We start from the raw sequence: 19505 nt of genomic DNA, 5'->3' as shown, positions 1-19505 counted from the left end.
TTCACTCAAAAGATCGGACGAACTGAATTCGTAGCAGGTTTCTAGCTTTTATTTTCATCAGAGCGCTGCGATGACGGTTTTATAGCCCTAAGTTTTTATGTCGCTCCCATCAGCAAAAAGTACCAAAGTAGATAAAATGCAGCTCTTCTTCCGTCTCCAGCTCCTTTATTCTTCCGTGTGAGTAAGCTGCGCAGCAGAACGCAAGAAGCAAAGTCGGATGCCAGCATTGGGGTCATGTAAGCTGTCGAGCCAGAAGAGGTCTCTACCCGCGTTCCAGGGAAGCATGGCGAGCTCTTTACCTCTCATTGCTGCGTCAGCTCAAACCACGTTGCGGGCCTCGCCCTCTGACCAAGATATATCCGTCGGAGGGCACATAACCGCTGATCCGCATCTACCCGACCGCACACGAACTCTTAATGCGCTACCCAATGTTAGTCACTGGGAACCAAGCAAACTCAAAAGGATGTTGTACGCCCAGTAGCCGACAACGCCAGTCAATGCAGTGCGGAATGCCGGGCGGGTTGCGGGCCATCAAACCTGCCGCCGGACGACAAGGCCGCCGCGGCGGAAGCGTCAGCGCCGTTTCCGCCTCGACGCGAAAAGACGAGCGCCACTCCGAGGCCGACCGATTGCAAACGGAAGTCGTCACTCGCTGCGGAGTCTCGGGATTCCCTGCAAAGGGCGGAGGGTCCTTACCGAGAACTTCCGCCGCAGGAATCTCTCCTGTCTGCCGCATCTCGATCGTATTCTTGCGGACTTTCTTAACTGCTAGTAGAAAACTGTGAAACAAAAGGCTGTGCAAGATGAAGAGAATCCTAGGTTCTCTCATTTGCCAACTCCTTTCAGATCTCATTGCTCTGTCATCGAGGACGTGAAACTTTATTCAACAAAATGTTCTAAGAGAGTGGGAAATTTTTCGGTCACACATTTGCTGTTACTCTGCTGGAGGCATCGCTTGTGTGAAACTTAAGTCACTCTTAACTCTAAATTGCAGAATTTTTTTATTCTGCCGTTGGTGTTTTGCCGTTGTCATTCATTGTAATTAATTATCATGAATTACATGTATCTACAGTGGGCACTTTGAGAGAATTTAGCTTATAAATACCAAAGAAGGCCACGCTTGAAATTGTTTGAGAGAACTTCCGAAAAGGAAGATTTGGTGCTTTGTCGACGAATTTATTCTCTTCCTTCTTCTGAATTGCGTTGCATGCCCATAAATTACGTTTGTTTTATGGTCGGCATTGTCTTTGTTATCACCGGTCTAGTTTTCAAATCTTGTTCTTAATTTTTATGCCTTTACCTCAACCCTCGCCAATTCATTCTAGTGTATCGCACAAAGTGCCGTAATGACGCCAATAAGCTCGTGTAAGCGAAGCGCTGCTGTACTTCCGAGCGCTATAGAGTATGGCGTGTCCCAGTTTTCTCCCGGCCTTCGACAACAGCGCTCTCTGCCTGACTTATGGCTGGTCATTTCCTCGGCGCTTGAGTTATGGTAACGACGTCTTGCGGTTTGGCCCATTGACAGGAAAGGAACTTCCGAACATTGTGTCACTGGAGCGTCCTTCGAGGAAGAGCCAAGCAGAGGCATTGTTATATCCGGACAGCGACACCCCTCTCTTGTCGGTTATGAAGTACCCCGTGGACAGCTCGCTGCGTCGCGTAGGCGTTATTGAATTCTCGGGCACAGTATGTTGCGAAGAAAACGGCGTGCTTCGTCGCTGACCGTACCACAAGCGGATTTCGCCCAATGTTTTTTTCTCACCATTTTTCTTACATTTACCTGGTAAATACCTGTAATATAAGCCGAGCAGATTTATTGAGCAATGTGAACGTATTGCGTTTATAAATCCATAGCGGTCATCATCACCACCACGTTATTCGCTCTGTCGCCTAGAACAATGGTGACGTGTCAGATCGATGGGGCAATTTTGCAAAATTAGAGACTCTTTCGCTCACCAGAACACTCTAGATAACCTCTTTCCTACTTTTCTTTTGATTTTATAAATTATTTTCTGCCCTGACCGCGTGGCGTTCATAACGTCTGAATCATTACACAGGGTGGATCACCCGCATCACGATCGCCATCATCACCATCATCTAGTTTCAGTCGGTCTCGATGCCTGAATGACACCACGGAAATGCCACCATGCTGCAGTGGCTCAGTAAGTGTCTTCTGCTTTCCGTGAGTATCTTTTGCTTCAGCGCTACACATCTGTTACATTCTCGCTATGTCCTTAAAACGCTGCTTAGAATTATTTCGACTTGACACACCCCAACACACGCAAATCTTCGCGCTCATTGGCGTTCCAATTGTACAGTACTAGGAGTGTCAGAAGCTTTCCCTGACACAAACAGTGTCGGAGTCGTAGTATGTGACCTCTGTCCAGATTCGCCCTTTCTTTTCCCCGCCGTTCCGGATTTGCGACAGATTTGGTTCTATCATACGACCTTTTTTTTTGTCCTCCTGTTGTAGCAACACCATTTTGTACGCTGTTTAGCTGCTACTGTCGTCGTGATACGGCCAATTGTCACTTGCCTTCAGGCAAATGAGCAATACTACAGAAGGCGCAGCGGGAACGGCAGAAATTCTATTGTTATAAGTTCAAGTGCAAGAATATCTTGTGACAAGAGAAAATTTCGATTGCGTTTTTCAAACGGGAGGCAAAAAAGAATGCTATCGAGTTCGGCCTTAACAGTAAGCGACGTACGGGTTCGAGAGCCGTAGCTATCAAAACTCGAAACTGCCTTTTGTGAAGTCGTGCTCCTGGTGGTCCCGAAAATGACTTCACGAGGGCAGCAGGTAAAGTGCAGTGGAGCTAGGTTATTGTCACTACTTCCGTGAGTGTTTCTATAGTTCTTTTGAGTGACCAATGTGTAGAGCAAAGGCTAATGCATATTGAACTCTAATGCAGATTGAAGCTCATGCAGATTGAACTCTAATGCAGATTGAAGCTAATGCAGATTGAACTCCGTAACTTCTGATCAGCAGTACAGCGCCTAGTAACAATTCAGTGCATCGACTGCGGCATCTATTCTTTCCGTATTGTCTTATTCATATCTAGCATCGCCGTGAAGGGAATGTTTATTGCTTTCATACATCGAATTATTAATGCTGATACAACTCCCAATTCTACTGAGATTGAAGCTCCAAATGAGTGAGGCTGTGCCGCATTGGTTCTTTCAACAGGGATAGTTCTCTGCGCATTCTTGCTCGGCTGGTGTTCTCAGCATTGCTCCCATTACTTCACATCCTCCCAGCTCGCTAAGCTTTCTCTGATGTAGTTTAAAACATTTTGATTAGCACGCGATTTCCGCCACGAGTTAGTACATTCTGATCTGTGCGTATCCCACGTCGCTGCCTGCCAACCAGGACAAGAGGCCCAAGTGCAGCTGGGTGTGGACGCTGACCTCCACCTGTTGTCTGGCGGCCGTCGTGATGACGGTGGTCATATACTTCCGAGACCGGCGCGTGGAGGGCGAGGTGTACCCGGGCTACTCGGCGGAGAGCGCCTCCTTCAACTCGCGATTCCGCTGGCCGCGCAACGGGCCCTACCGGATGAGCCCGGCGGACAGCGACCTGATTCTCCAGCCACCGGAGGGCGTCTGCGCTAAGGCGTTCGCCGGAGCGAACGGCACCGCCCCGCCAGAGAGCTTCCTGATAGTCGTGCACTCGGCGCCGCACCACTTCGAACACAGGTGACACACGCTGCCGTCCCAACTACATATAAGGCTAATAATTTTAACTGCTTTGCTGGAATAGCTTGTTTTGGAAGCTGCAATGAAGTAAGAATGAAGGAGAAATTGAGTAAGCAGTGAGCAGCTGAATGAAGCGACAATACGTAAATACCAACGAATTGTCAAAAACACATTAGATGAATCAAGAATGCTCGTAAAAGGTGGCTCTTGCAAGTAATGCAATGATTAATCATGATATTGCAATACGTGATTAAGGCTCGTATGTGACACTGCTGGGAGAAGTTTAGCTTTTCTAGCTCCAGCAATATCTTTACGGTAATGAGAAAGTAATCTCGAAAATGTTAGGCCGCATGTTGCGACAGCACATACAGAGCTAACCATTCACAATAGTACGCGGGGCAAGGAGCTTAGAAGGCGAGCTTTGAAGAAGAAAGAGATTAAAAAAAAAGAATGAACTCTTACCACTGTGGAACGCGAGATTCAGAGACAGCAGTTGTTTTTTCTTTTCATTTTTTTTGCGGGAGGGGGAGGGGGTGGAGATAAGTATGTTATTTTGTTTGTTTTTTTTTGTCCCGGTAGACTGCACGTGACGTAAGTTTTCTGGTACTCGTGACGTCTGCAGGCTGACGGGTCAGCGTGGCGCGACGTTGCCCTGGAAACATGCACTTAACAGCTACCGCTTTGAAAGAGGAAGAAGAAGAATGTTATAGTAGATTATTAGAGCGCTGAAGGTGTTGTCAGACAAGGGAAACGAACTTAGTGCAAAAGTATTTAGCTGCACAGAAGAACGTCCTGAGGCCGCGTTCCATGCAACATAGGGTAGTCGAGACGTGGCATGAATCGGCCTTCAAGATCCTTGTTTTCACACGGTGTTTCTCACTGCGATCTCCACTACACATGATGACACTGTGAAACACCTGTTTTTTTTTCTTCAATAATATTCTCTCTTTTTCTTTTTTTTTGCGTGTCTACACGGAGATACACTGCTAATTCTGTGAAAGGAAGCGGCAGTGGTAAAAACGTATGTCAATTACTAAATGTGTTCTACGGATGTGGTTTTGTTGTTAGAACTTCTTTATGGAAAAAAAAGCTTAGTGTCTTGAGCAAAACGATACGAAAGTTCGTTACCTGAGTGCCTTTTACGTTGAAGTACACGTAATGGTATTAGCGCAGCCAGTAACAATTTTTTCCTTTAGTGTCTAGACGGGCCACAAGAACTGCCAGTCCCGAGAGCGACAAAAACGTAAAAATCTGAACAATATGTTTAGGAGGTACTACACACTTTACAGCATGCATATATAAAACTTCGATGACAGCATTCGTAATTGCACACTATTTTGTCGTGTTTAAGAAGCAGGGAACCAGTCAGTGCTGTACTCTAAACAAACAAAAGCTTTCCACTTCAAGCGCAATCTCCGAAATTAACCGATAAATAAAGTAATTGTGTAGAGCCAGCTGGGCATGCTCAATGACGGCCTCGCATCTTAAGGGGCATTCACAAGTGGGAGCTTTCAGACACGGTCTTGCGTACCGCAGCATATAGCTTAGCGAGCGGTTTTTCTAAAGTTCTTTTCGTTCTCTGATGGATCGCATGACAACCTCCAACACTTAAGCTGCCTGCAGAGTGAAAAGCAGAAGATATATGTTCCGCTGTGGCTTCTGGGATACATTTTACTTTTTGAACGCCTCCCTTCTTGGAGGTGTGCGCTACTGCGGCACATCAGAAGGCCTAACTATTCTTGTTACATGACGCTCACCGGCCCCACCGAACGGCCCTGCCTACAATGAAAATAATATTTCTGCATTTGAAATTCGAAGAGTTGAGCTCATTTGGGAACGATAATTAGTGCGTTCCAGTTACCGAAAGGTGCTGTGAACGCTACTATTTGCTAAAGAGTAATAGCTACGCGAAGTGGCTAAATCACTTTTTTTTTCTGCCGTCATCCCCGCAGGTCCGCCATCAGGGCTACGTGGGCACGTGACGCCGCCCTGAGCTTCGGCAGCGGCGACGGCGGTGTCGACATCGTGGTGCTGTTCGCCATGGGCAAACCCAGTCCATCTCCGCGGCAGCAACAAACCCAAGTGAGAATCGCCAGTGAAGCGGCACTGCACCAGGACATCATCCAGGGTTCCTTCCCGGGAACCTTCAGCGCTTCGCTCCCTCTCAACGTGATCATGCTCAAGTGGACGTCCCTGGCGTGCCCTCAGGCCACGTACGTGGTCAAGGTCTCCGACGACTCCTTCGTGAACGTGCGGCGGCTCCGCGAAGCCCTTGGTGCTACCGGCCTACACAACTCGGTCGTCTACGCGCACATCTACCGCAAGCCTTCAGTGTGGAACGGCCACAGGCTGACGTTCGTCAGGGACAACATCTGCGTGGCATGCGGGTACGCCTTGAGCGGCGACGCGGTGGCCGGTCTGCTCAACCGCACGCTACGCGGGGGCTTCACGAGCGTCGAGCACGTCTTCTGGAGCGCGTCTCACGACCGCGTCGCTCCGCTCAGGCTGGTTAACATGCAGGCGTTCTCGACCACTCGAGGCGTCGGCTCGAGCCCGTTCCCGTGCGGCGTCAGGGACGCCATAGCGAGCCATCACTTGAGCGCCGACGACATGCACGAAGCCTGGAAGGTGCTGCACAATGACACGGCCCCGTGCGTGGATACTCACGCGGAAGCCCAATACGGGAAGCCCTTATAATGTCTGCAGCTGATGTGAAACGCCGCCTTCTGTGTCGCGGGGACAGTGCTAAACCTAAAGCACTAGCACTAATGTTCTTAATATTTCTTATGTTTTCGAGCATTTTCTTCGAATTCGAAGCAAAAGTATAAATTCTCGCCTTGTCTGCTCAAATGACGCTGCTATTAACATACGTAGACATTTAGCCTGATCTTGTTTACCATGCATGGTCCAGCCTTCAAGTAGATAACTGACGTTACATACCGTTATTATGGAACGTTTCTTTGGCATGTGGCACTACAGACGTCAAGTATCCAACACCCTTGGTGATTAACGTTAATGCATGTAACTAACTACAATACGATGTGAGTTCGAGATGAAAAAAAAAAAGAGTGCATGGGGCTACCGATATTCAGAAGTTTCGCTATGCTTCTACCGAACCATATTTGTTCCTCCTCATAACGAAATTTTCCACCTTGTTTGCAGATCTCGTGGCTTGCTTTTGTTTTTAAGGTTTTCAAACTGCTTGTCATGAACGATGCCCGATCTCGACCCGCTTTAACTGCCGTTTCTGTAGGAACTTCCATGCAATTGACAAACGGAGTACTAGCATACATGCGTGCTTTTCAGTCGTGCAGTACTAACAGCACATCAATGTACAGAATCAGACTGCTGATAACACGCCTGCGTATTTGTTCGAACGCGCCCTTGCCATAACAATAGTGCAGTGTATTTTAGCTCTGCTTATGCAAAGCAGCAAGGTATACTTACGCCCTTCTTTACATTTTTCGACGTTATGGCATGCTCTTCTGCTCTTAGCGTGGTCCTGTGCACGCTGAACTTTGAGCTACAGACCTTTTCTTGCTACGCACATTGAGACAATTTTGTAGTCACTTATACTAGAACGATATTTCAGTTTATTTTTGGCGGTCAATTTTGTTTAAAAGTTGCGAGAAAACGATAAACCAAATGCACTCTATAAAATGTGGCTTCGCTAAACGCGTTCAGAGACATGAGGGGGGAAATTTTTTTATTATCGCAATAAGTCTAATACTTCACAGTTCCTGGGCACACAAGGTGTTTTTTTTTATCGCTGCTGGTGGGAAGCGGGAGATATTTTATAATTTTACTGACATCTGCTGGAGTCCGAACTATCTTGAAACCATATGCCTGCTGAAACTTCCCTAACTGTTCGGGTACGTTTTGTGTACAGAGTAATTAACGTAGCCTATTTGTGCTAATGATATTGTGCAGCCGAGCAGACGATATAGCATCCCATTGATGACGTCACTGGTGGCTTTCCCGTATGACCTCCTTGTTCCTCCTGCACTCCGTCAAAACAAAAATAATATGCTACCAAAAAGAGCCTCTCTCTTTTGGATATCTATTTCTTACTTCAGTGCTTCAAATGTGAAGCACTCATACTGGGCCATGAGCATTGATTCTTTTAAAGAAATGAGCTAAATACTATAAGTATTGTCGGAAAGTCCCACGTCTCGCTTTCATTTCCACTGCCTTTTTTTTTTTTCGTCGTGATGGCTTCCCCTGCCGACTGGGGCCGTGCGTCGGCAATGCTCGCAGCCACGTTCACGCTCTCAGTTGGGTTCAGAAACGGTCTACACTGCTACCGTCCTGTTTATTCGCTTGACACGTGACCTCTATTTTCTGCTTCCGAGGAAGTAGAAGGCTCGCATAGATACATCGACGAAGAAAGCAACGGGCGCGCTAATTGGCTAATTGGGTCTTCAGAAATTCCTAATACATATGTGCTCACTACGCTGATTTTCCGCCGGTAACTTTTCTTGTATGGAGACTTAATAGGCTTCCACCCTGAATTCGTTAATTTAATTTCTGGCGCCTCTGCCACGTGTCTTGTGTGGAATTTCTCAAAGCTCTTTTGGAAAGGCGAACAATAGAGTGAAGTTGGAGCGGAATTCAATTACCCTAATTCGAAGAGCCGTATTCTGTGACATTTCTTTCTATTTAATTGGGTTCAATTAGGCTGGCGCTAGCGCTCCGCCTCTTGTTGAGAGGCGAATAGAAACTGAACTTGGACATAACTGCAATAGAATATTTCTGGAATACCATGCTAGGTTCTTAACTTTCAGCGAAATAAGTTTTGAATGACCTCATTAAACAGACATTAACGGTCAGATGTCTGAAGAATGGTAGTAGCAGCGAATTAGCTTCAACAGCTTGCTCACTACTCTTTCAATGCGTAAGATGCTCGGCCACATTCCAAATATATTTGCAAAAACTGATAGAAGGGTGCATTCATTTCATAAGTACAGTATTGTTGTCTATTTTTCATAATTGTTTGATCTTCACTTGTGTAACCACATTGCTAAGAAAATGTACAATATTAGATATACCATTTTATCGCCCCTCCAAGTTTTTTTCCTTTTTTTTGCTTCATTCAGAACCGTGAAGTAGCCACAGGAGAAGAGTGGGCTATAAATGCTGTATAATCTGCGGCGCGGCAGAGGTTAAGCAAATTTTTGTAATTCGCTTGCTGCATGTATTCAGCATGGCAGAACCAAGTTCTCGCATGAGCAATCCCACACAAGGAATGCCGCCACTAGCTCCTGGCACTCTGGATAGGCGGATCTGTAAATGATAATTGGTGCGGAAAGCTTTATTTTAGGATTTTTGATACACGTCATTTCATGCTTCGAAATTAAAGCCAGAAACGAGCGATCTTTTCAACTGGTCCTTTAAGGAAGCAAACATCAGCATCATCCACTTCCCAATTCTAGGGGTGCAGTGAGCACGTATTTCGTGCAGTCATCGATATGTGGCATTGCAGTGGCTCTTGAAATTTGTACTAGCTATGCAACATCATAAAACAAGGTTACGAGCTCATAAAGTTCAATATAAAATTCTATATTGCATCCATGTTTTATGTTACCAGGAGCATCATCGTGCATTCCAATTTCAGTCCGTGTACATCCGACCAAAGAACTTTTGTACTCTGAAGTTAGGCTCGGCAAAGTAAAAATGTTTACTTAAATCTGCAGGTGAAAGTCAACGTTCTTTTTCTTAAAATACCTGCCAAAACATAGTATTTTAGAAACAGCTGCGATGTCTTCCAAGACCAAGGCACTCACGGAGCAGCTTCGTTGTTACGTCTATTTTTTCTTTGTTGCAATCGATCCTAGCGGGCGTCTGCGCTCTACGGCGAAGTGTCCTGAAGTAAATGAACCTCGTTTATCTAAAGAAAGTAATCTCTGCCGCTTAGAGAGGACATCAAGACCTAAGAGCCTTGATTTATCGTCTTCAATATGTTTAATAAAGGTATATGGGCCCATCGAATCTTTGAAATTGAAACGAAAGTTACTTACGCTCAAAAAGTGCGAGTAAAACACCCCTTCGACGATAAAGGGTTTATCGCGCGGAGGATCCTCTTATTCTAAATTACCATGTGGCGTGCGCACAAATGGCTTAGCAACTTACGGTGAACTTTGATGTATCGTACAGCATCGTTTTTCTAGCGTTTTTGTCTAACAGTGGACGTTTTTACCTCTCGGGTTCTTGGATGGAAACAGTCCTGCTAAGGACTTTGTATTGCTCAGAACTTCCAGAGAACGAATCTTCAAGACGAAAATAATTTTTTATTCTGTATCCAAAAACAGTTTAGTTTTTTTCTTGTCAAAAAAGAGGAAATATATATTCTCTTCAAGGTCTCATTTCCTTTTTTATTGTTAAATATTACATTGCAAACACTTAAGTTACCGGGCGTGCTTTTTTCTCAGAAAACGCTGAGCTAGTCTTTACTTCCAGCATGAGAGGCTTCAGCGGGGTGCAATCCAGGGCACGGCGGCCACGTTTGATGGAGGCGCCTATCTGAATCCATAGAATGGAATCTTATCGTTTGCAATCCTAGTGAAAGGGCCTAACATCACCAAAGACATCTCACTCGCATGAAGCGGTCCTCACGCCGGCATGTTACTTAATAACGACTGACTCCGAAAGCTTGTTGATTTGCTACGCAGGGCCGGCGCCTCTCTCATAAAATAATGAAGCGGATGTGAATGAAAGTTTCAATTCAATTCAATTCATTTATTTTTCATGTACACATGGAGAGGGTCGAAGAAAAAAGCCAGAAATTGTGGCTTGGAATGCCCCTCATCCCCTACATTGCAGGGCAGCAAGTAACATGCAAATTATCTACACAAGTAGCATCGCAAAAATCCAAACAATGCTTGTCAAAAATGGTTGCTGCATCGTTAGAAAAAAACAATAATGTATGAAGCGCATAGAATATGAACACCATGAATAAGTCTACCATGAATAAGAACTAGCACTGTCTTTTCTTATTCATAGCTATGTCCGGCTGTTGACCCGAAAGACACGAGTTCGGTCCCAGCTGTGGCAGTCGCATTTCGATGAAGGCGAAATCCTAGAGGCCCGTGTAGTGCGCGATGTCAGTGCATGTTAAAGAACTCCAGGTTGTTGAAGTTATGAGGAGCCCTGACAGCCTGGGTCGTTTTGGGACGCTAAATCCCATAAAATTAGAGCTCGTAGGGTCGTCGTCGGACTTGTTACTTTTTGTTGATTCCCAGTAGATACTGCCGTTAGTTGCAGACCTCTAGAACCACACCCCCCTCTCTGCCCTTTGAGTCTCTCTGCATAGAATAGGTGAACACGACTCAAAAGTTTCATATGACCACCAAAGCGCCGAATGAGCATCATGTGTTTGAAACAGAGAAGCCGGCTCAGACTTGGTTTTCTTTGCAAAAAAGAGATTCCTTAATATATGAGGCTATGCTTACGTTCAACAGATGCGTCAGGCTGGATAAGCTTTGGGTGCTATTTATTGCTGCGTGCTTCCAGGTTTGTGACCTCTTCATGCTCAACTAATGTTACCAATTGTGCTCTGACCTTTGATAGTAACGTTACAAAAAAGTGGACTTCTGGGTTTTTTGCAAGAATGCTCCTAATCCAGTTTCTTCCTAGGGAATTAAAAGTTGTAATCGAGACGGCTATTCTATTTCCATCTTTTTATGCTTATTTCCATTTGTCAGCCTGAATGTCTGCCCATGTTTTGTCAGTGTGTGTGTGTTACCCGACTCAGACTTCATTTTTAAGATTGTTAGGTGGTCCAGCTGAATTCCCACTATCACGTTGCCTGAAGCAACCCTTCTCAACATCTATAAATCACTGTGACGCAGTAGCAAAAGAAGTTCGTCTGTCGCTTTTTCTTCCTTTCCGCTCAACGTTGTCGCCCAGCTTAAGTGACTGCCGTTTACGTGCCTCTTTTTCCCCGTTTTTTGCTTTGCTGACGGCAATAAAACGACGAGGAAGTAAGATGAAATTGTGTTAACTTAACGTAGAGATGTCGTGATTGTCTTATACAGCTTTTCATTTTTTTTTTTTTTGGCCATGTGTTATCTGTGGCTTAATCGACGCCGTTGAGAAGTTTTCCCGGACCAAAGCATTACAAATGCAAGCTATATGGTCAGTCCGCCTGTAGTAATACGCTATCATTGGCATTTTTACCTCAGATTCATGTGTAAATTCCATAAGTGCTACAGTTTTCCTGAGAGCAGAGCGGAACGTCTTCTCTTAAAGCGTTATAGAAATAAAGCGCCAGTTATCAAGGTAGGGATCCGCTCCTTTTAAAACAAGGAAAGACAGGGGCCTTTTTATTGGTTTATTGGGGTTATTTTAACGTCCCAAAGCAACTCAGGCTATGAGAGACGCTGTAGTGAAGGGCTCCGGGAATTCTTTAACGTACACTGACATCGCACAGTACACGGGCCTCTAGAATTTCGCCTTCATCGAAATTCGGCCGTCGCGGCCGAGATCGAACTAACGCTTTTCGGGTCAGCAGCCGAGCGCCGTAACCACTGAGCCACCACGGCAGGAGGGGCCTTTTTATGTCTCTGTTTTCAACCTAAAACAGGTACTGTAACCGAAGATTCACTTGGCTCGTGCGAACTACTTATTTTTTGCGTTGGAGTAGAACATTCCAACTAAACAAGGCGGTTGCACAGGGAAATTTAATCGTTCGACGCGTTCTTTTCTCAGTGGTTCAATTTATAGCAAAACTCAATTGGAGCAGTGCATTAGAACTAAAAATAAAATGAACGAAAATACCACCACAGCCATGACGGCCACTCTTTGCTTCCGCGTCGACATCGCCTTCGCTTTTTTGCCTGCTGCCAGTCCTCCATTTTCCAAACCACGCTGCCTGGTACTGGTTCCGATTGAAGGCCTTATCAAATCAATCGAGTTACCCCGACAAACAGATTTCTCCGCATTGCGAAGCGACGCAATGCAGGGAGACCGCAAGTAAAGAAAATCGCCGACAAGAAGCTATTTATCAGGCCGGTGGAGTAAAAAGCCCTCTTGTTTACGACAGGAAGGTGGCGTCCCCAAGTGACAGTTTTCATCGTTACCATGGCGCCGGCCAGACAGCGGATAGAACAATGTTGGTACTAGATTTTTATTTTTATTTGTTCTCTACTTCGGGTTCGTCGGCATATTCTACTGAGAGGACGGCAACGTAAACACTTTGTTGGAAAATGGTTTTAATACCTCAGTCAGGAAAAAAAAAGTAAAACAATTATAGATCGATAGAAGCAAGCCAACTCAACGTTTTCTTGCTCGGAAAAAAAAAAGTGGCGGGGCTTTGGCGCAGTTAAACCGAGTAGACATGCGAAAGCAAGTGCTTAGGCTGGTTGGTTTTACTAAGGTTAAGCTCTAATTGAGGTTAAACTGACGTGATCTGTTCGCGCCGAAGGTGGAAGTTGAAGACGACGATTTGAAATGCACAGCGCGGGAGCCTGTTGCAGTTTAACACGAGGCGTTAACGGCTGCGGCTATAGTGTAGTGCTCTGGTGCAGTAGCCAGCGAATAATTTACGGAAGATTTCGACCCCCTGGGGTTCTTTAATGTGCACTGACATCATACAGTACACTGGTATCAAGCATTTCGCCTGCGTCGAAATTTGACCACCGTGGCTGGGATCGATTAGAAGGATATTGATGATCGATTCGTTATTCGAAAGTTTCAGATATTGACACACCCCTGCAGGAAACCAATAACTATGCCCTCATCCTGCACAGAAAAAGAGACAGTTGCGCGGTTGCGCCATGATAAAGGTGATTCCACTGTAATTCCATTTCACCCTCTAATCGATTAAAATTATTTACGTGTGTTGAGCTTTTGAAATTTAATATAACGTGTCTAATAGTCGAAAAGAATAGTGTTTTGTTTTCAAACCTAATCAGTTGTCTTGAGAATAACGCTCCTCGAGAGGCAATTGCAGTACCGTTCTTGAATTAAAAGAAAACGGATGCGTCGTAAGGCTGGGAACAGTTGTTCGCCTTTCAATTTTCTCCACTGAGTTATGCGAATGTAGTTCTAAGCACATGAACTGTGCCTATAGAACAGACATGGAGAAGTCAGGTCAGACGAAATGTTTCAACACACCGTTAATTACAATGTGTGTCCATGGACTCCCCGTGCGTCTTGCCACTGGTGCTTCATTTCCTTCCTCTCTTACTCTGAGTTCAGTCGCGTTGAGTAACCATTCAGTTTCGACAGGCCTTCACATTTAGTCCGAACCAGACGGCAGCCAGTTTAAGACATGTGGCCCCCTATTCAATTCACGTTTCACTCAGCAGACCGCTGTTCTGTGATGAAAGTAGATTGGAATTCAGACTCAGTCCTATTTTAAGCTCGAAATCCTTAGTTCCACAAAACTTTTCCCGCTGACACTCACAGCTAAAAAAGATAAGTTATAAGCCCGGCTACAGCAAGTTAAGAAATAAACTTGCTTGTCGCTACTCCAGTGCTAATGCTGCAAGCCCGAACACAAAGCTGGTGGCGTTTTTACTACAGATCGCACTTAATATTAGAGTGAGAACAATCCCAGGTTGTCGAAATTTCCGGAGCCTTTCACTACACCGTCCCTCATAGTTGGAGTTGCTTTGGGACGTTAAGCCCCAAAAAACCAAACCAATATTAAAAGATGGAAGACTTTTCTAAAATAATATAACAGCAAGAGAACCTATTTTTAATCAAAATTTGTCCGATTTGCCGTTTCTCCTGAAGCAGTAACCACTTTTCAAGCTTCGGTTTGGCGAGAAGGCCAATTGCGTATGGCAGAAATAGATCAAGTCACCGTGATGTTGTGAGGGAGATGGCAGATGTCTGAACCAGAGGCTCATGAAACACAACAACAGCGTAATCGGGGCATATCCTCATCTCGGCAAACACTGCCATGACTGCAAGAAGTGCAAAGAACGTGGTCTCTTCTTGGGAAGAACCAGTACGTTTCATGTCAACCACTGCGTCAACAAATCAGCCAGAGGGGTAGCTGATGCTGTGAATTCGCGGGAAAAGCAGACTGCGTCAGCACATAATCGGTGTTTTTAAGTGGAAGGGAGCGTCGTTTCTTAGGAATTAAAATTTAGCAGAGGGACTCCCCCCTTTCTCCGTGTTCGTCGTCGCGCTGTGTGAACGTAAGCTTTAGCATGCCTCGGGAGAACGTGAACAGGAACCGGTCTCCATACCTCCGACTCTACCGCCATCATCATTATCAACCTGACCACGCCCATGGCAGGGCAAACGCCTCTCCAATATCTGTACAATTAACCGTGCTTCGGGCCAGCCGCGGCCCCCTTATCCCCATACCACTAACATTACCAGACTGCGGACTCTTGGGAGTAAGGTAAGAAGTCAGGGAGGGTTGAGCCCGGTAAAGCTCTGCTGTTCCTGGCTTTCTCTCTCTTTCATTTATGATTTTAAATTTTTTTAGAACATCAATAAAAACGGTAGAAAGAAAAGGAGTGAGTTCGCAGCGGGAAAAAAAGGCCGCCACCGTGTGGAAGACGTAGAAGTAACGAGCGTTATCTGTTCGGTAGTGCCATCTATTGTCCATGTGATGCATTGCCACGTGATTAGGCTATTTTTCCATTTCGTCCCCTGACCTGATGTCATACTCAAATATTTTCTGTATGCAATAAAGTATTCATTTGTATTCAGTAAAGTATTCAGTAAGTCTGTATTCAATAAAGTATTCAGTTGTTAGTCCAGCCTTTGTCCTGCGTTGTTCTCTCCTTGTGTGTTCGTCTTTTCTGGCAGGTTTTTCTTCTTTGACATACTCACACAGTTCCACCTCTACCCACCATATTGGACCGTGACGTCCAATATGGTGGTTGTTTCTACAATGCTATTGTAGATGGCGCTACAAGTCTCAATGCGAGATGTGCTGTTTTCTATTTGGTGCCACAGATGGCGCTCTGGTATCAGGGTGGTAGCAGATCCCACGAAATCCCGACTCGTGATGAGCAAGAACTAATGCTCTTAAAAGAAAAAAGAAAAAGAAACTGTACGAATGCACTAACGGCGTCCACAAGGAGAGGGCGCACAACAGGGGTATCGGTGCTCTGTAGCAGGGCGTGAACGTACGTCTGCTCATGCATTTTGAAACATGGTGCCGCAGACATCTGTAAAGCAGGCTGAGAGCACCTGAGGTACAGTACGTGTTATGTCTCTCTCGAAAGATGATCCGTAAAAAAGACGCCTATGCCAGATTGTCGACCTCCGTGAGATAATCTCTAATGTACGTACATGAGTATTCCAATTTCTCTTTTATTCACCGGCCGTAATAATTATTTGTACCGAGCGAAACTTGAGTTCAAAAGGCCTTTGCAGTGCCCAGAACGCACGCGTCGAAAAAAAAAGGAAGGGAGGACAGGATTAGTCGGATCGGGCGCTACACTGTTTAGATACGTAACATTACCTCTTGAGCCTTATTTGTCCATCCGTCTACCACGGCATCCGGTCAGCCGTCCGTCATGTTAATGAAGGATTGAGGCCATCACTGGGAAAGAAGTAAAACACTAGTATATGTTTTCTTCAAAAGCAGTGCGAAAATCAAAGCCCTAATTATATTTAGGAAGGAAATCCATTGAGCCACTACTCACTTTTGCGGTAATAATTTAAAAACCGAATTTACTGCTCACCGTAAGTAGTGGAACGTCACATCAGCGGTAACTCAGGACGTGCTGCGTCCGCCGCTTAAGAACGTGGGTGGCGCTGATGAACACTCGCAAAGTTAGGCTATTTGTAAACATAAAAATACCCCCGAAAGCAGAAGATTTGACAGCCGTCGCCGTAGCTCAGCGGTAGAGCACCGGACGCGTAATTCGGAGGTCGTGGGTTCGGATCCCACCAGCGGCATGTGGTTGTTTTTTCTTCTGCTTTTCTAATCAATTAGCTTTAAGCGATATATATTCAGTAATATTCTAAATTGAACAGCACAAAATTAATAAAAATAATTAAAAATCCCATGTGCTCCTTGGTTTCTGCGGCTGTTGGCTTCTCTCATATTTATAACGAGCCCCTCATACCCCTTCTCTTGTTTTCTTAATTGCTTAGCGAGGGCCTCGGTTCTGGCAGCCTTGATGCCATAGGAAGCATAAGAGGGTTCTCACACAGCATCCACCCTCGCCGTTCGATGGCGTTCTACGTCACACCAGCGGTAACTCAGGACGTTCCACGTCCGCCGCTTACGAACGTGGGTGGCGCTGATGAACTCTCTCAAGGTTAGGTTATTTGTAAACATAAATACCCCCGAAAGCAGAACGTTTGACAGCCGTCGCCGTAGCTCAGAGGTAGAGCACCGGACGCGTAATTCGGAGGTCGTGGGTTCGAATCCCACCGGCGGCATGTGGTTGTTTTTTCTTCTGCTTTTCTAACCAATTAGCTTTAAGCGATATATATTCAGTAATATTCTAAATGGAACAGCACAAAATAAATAAATTAATTAAAAATCTCCTGTGCCCCTTGGTTTCTGTGGCTGTTGGCTTCTCTCTGATTGAAAAGAGTTTTATTTACGGTTGATACAGCTGGTTTCCGTTGCTGTATCACGGCCGAAATATTGTTTGCGGATAAAAAGTCGTTGTGGCGTTAGCTAACTGAGTAATTAAAAAAAAGTTCATTATTTATTTATTTATTACAAATACCTCAAGGGCTCTCGGGTGAGGGCTTTTTTGCATGAGGGGTTTACATGCGAATGCTTACCGCAAGCACAAAAAAAAAAAATCGCAGATGCAACACTCAAGAACTAGAAAAATACAAGAAAGAAGGTCGTCACGTTTCTTGCTTTCTGTTTCACAGTGAAATGAAACCGGTTCGAACTTTTTCGAAAACTCCTGATACCGTGCGCCATAACCTATAGAAGGAGCAAATAAACTTGCAAGATTCCAAGGCGCCCAAAATTGAGCTCCAAAAGGTTATCTTAAGTGAGTTTAAGATTGCATTGTGCTGAATTTTTTGTAATGGTACCAAAAGGTGGGATGTCAAGAAAACATTTGGTACACCATCTTAAAAATAGAAACGCATCACGTTAGGGGAATTGTGCGAGAGAGGGAAACGTATAAATTTGCCACAGATTGCAGCAAGCTTGAATCAGACCAAGAAAGCGTCCCGAAGAAACAACGTGGCATTTCTACGGGAGACGTGTTGCTGACATGGGAAGCAATGCTGTCGATGTTGAGTAAGTTTGTGTACGTAAGCAGTTTTGCTGTAAAAAAAAAAAGTCTAACAAACGAACTATGTGGCGCTACAAAGATAAAGAAAACAAACTGCACTCCACGTCTGCCGCACAAGTTTTCCGCCATAATCTGTCTTCGACCCACTGTGTATAACGCCTCAAAGGTACACGGGCAACGAATAAACAGAACTGTGTGTAAACTGTGCAGATCGTTGCATGCCTCCCGTGTTTTCTCCGCGCCACAATAAAACTGCTGGATCAGTGAGACCAAGGCTCCGGAACAACTGAAAAAAGTTTGCTTGTAATGAAAGAATGCGCAACACAACACTTTTTCCTGTCGGAGACGCCCACGCTGATCAGGGAAGAAGAACGCGAAAATAAGTGCGCCATCAAATATTTTTCCAGTGGAGTGTTTTACAGAAACAGAGAAGTAATGATCTAGAACAATAAATTTGCGCTACAAAAAAAAATAACTATCTGACATTCAACTATGATGTAGCTTAATCACGTTATCTGGCAGCGAACCACACATTTCAGGCATATTCCGGCTGAAATTAGCTGAAATGGGCTTTCGTAAATGTTTGTTGCGACAATGCACCAGATTTATCCACCTTAGTGAAGCAGAACAGTTGGTTTGGCTAGTTGGTTCATACTTGTTGGAACCAGCCCTAGCACGATCAGACACATGAACGAAAGACATGAACAACGACGACAGCCCGCGTTCTTGTCGCTGCGTGTTCTTTCGTTCGTGTTTCTGATCATGCCGCAGCTAGTTTGATTAAGTATGTTGAGTGTCCCTCTTGGAGTTCGGCTACTAGAGTGATGGTCGCGGGAAGGCGGCGACTGCATTTGGATGCCGACAAATTAACTGACCCCGTTGTGTGCTGTGGAATGTGATCATGTGAGCGCAAATGTGTGAACCACAGGGGATCGAAATTGCCTTTCACTATGGCGTTTTGCTTAGTCTATGCTAATGTGCCCTAAGCACAAAATTGCCGTCATTTATTTCTGGTAATAATTTTCAAGAAAGTGCTCTACGGCGTACAAGGCGTTAAGAAAGAGTAAAACGGGATTCTTTCAGAGCGCGTTTGTATGTTCCTGGCATCTCAACTAAGCCATATCATTCCTAGAGCAGCGACATTCATTAAGCGAGACACATTCTGGAAACACCTGCAGTGTCCTTTTCTGTGCACCTCCTGTCAGCTTACCTGCTAGCAGGAATTAAGGGCAGTTACTAACTAGCGTGGCTATGCCTTGCGGCCTATAGTTATTGAAAGGAAATAGTCTCGTTTTTTCAGTTAACACACCGTACAGATGAAGGACTGCTTTTTTTCCACAGGATTTAGGCTCTATAGGCGATCTCCCACGCATGACAAAGGTAGCAGCCTCTTGATGCCTTGCCTAACACTTATTTTTATTTATTTATTTACTTATTTATAAAAATAATTCCCTATATTTCCAAGTTATAAAAATATATCTCCTAGCTATTACGTGTAATTCCCAAAGTCCGTTTTAAGCAACAAACATTTCGTGTATACATTTCGTTATGTGATTCACTTTATGTAGTTTACATGGCGCTAGCCCGCAAGCCTCGCGAAAGAAAGAGCAAGAAAGGAGAAAAAAG

At 45.0% G+C, this 19505-nt stretch overlaps 1 protein-coding gene and 1 non-coding gene across 2 annotated transcripts; both read left to right on the top strand.

The window, feature by feature from the left end:
* The first annotated feature begins 2146 nt into the window (after window positions 1-2146).
* LOC149359015 (beta-1,3-galactosyltransferase 5-like) lies at window positions 2147-7176 on the top strand. The gene is made up of 3 exons (XM_089568969.1): window positions 2147-2182; window positions 3371-3696; window positions 5649-7176. The coding sequence occupies exons 1-3, from the start codon at window positions 2147-2149 to the stop codon at window positions 6391-6393; spliced, it is 1107 nt and encodes a 368-aa protein (XP_089425095.1). The 3' UTR covers window positions 6394-7176.
* A 9807-nt stretch (window positions 7177-16983) lies between these two features.
* On the top strand, window positions 16984-17055 carry TRNAT-CGU (transfer RNA threonine (anticodon CGU)). The gene has a single exon. It is a non-coding gene; the product is annotated as a tRNA-Thr (tRNA).
* The last annotated feature ends 2450 nt before the right edge of the window (window positions 17056-19505 follow it).

Source organism: Amblyomma mixtum, chromosome 2 (genome assembly GCF_055824585.1).
Source record: "Amblyomma mixtum isolate Tamu chromosome 2, ASM5582458v1, whole genome shotgun sequence".
NCBI lineage: Eukaryota > Metazoa > Arthropoda > Arachnida > Ixodida > Ixodidae > Amblyomma > Amblyomma mixtum.
The sequence above is the reverse complement of the archived record's forward strand: the minus strand, read 5'-3'. Positions and strand labels throughout refer to the sequence as shown.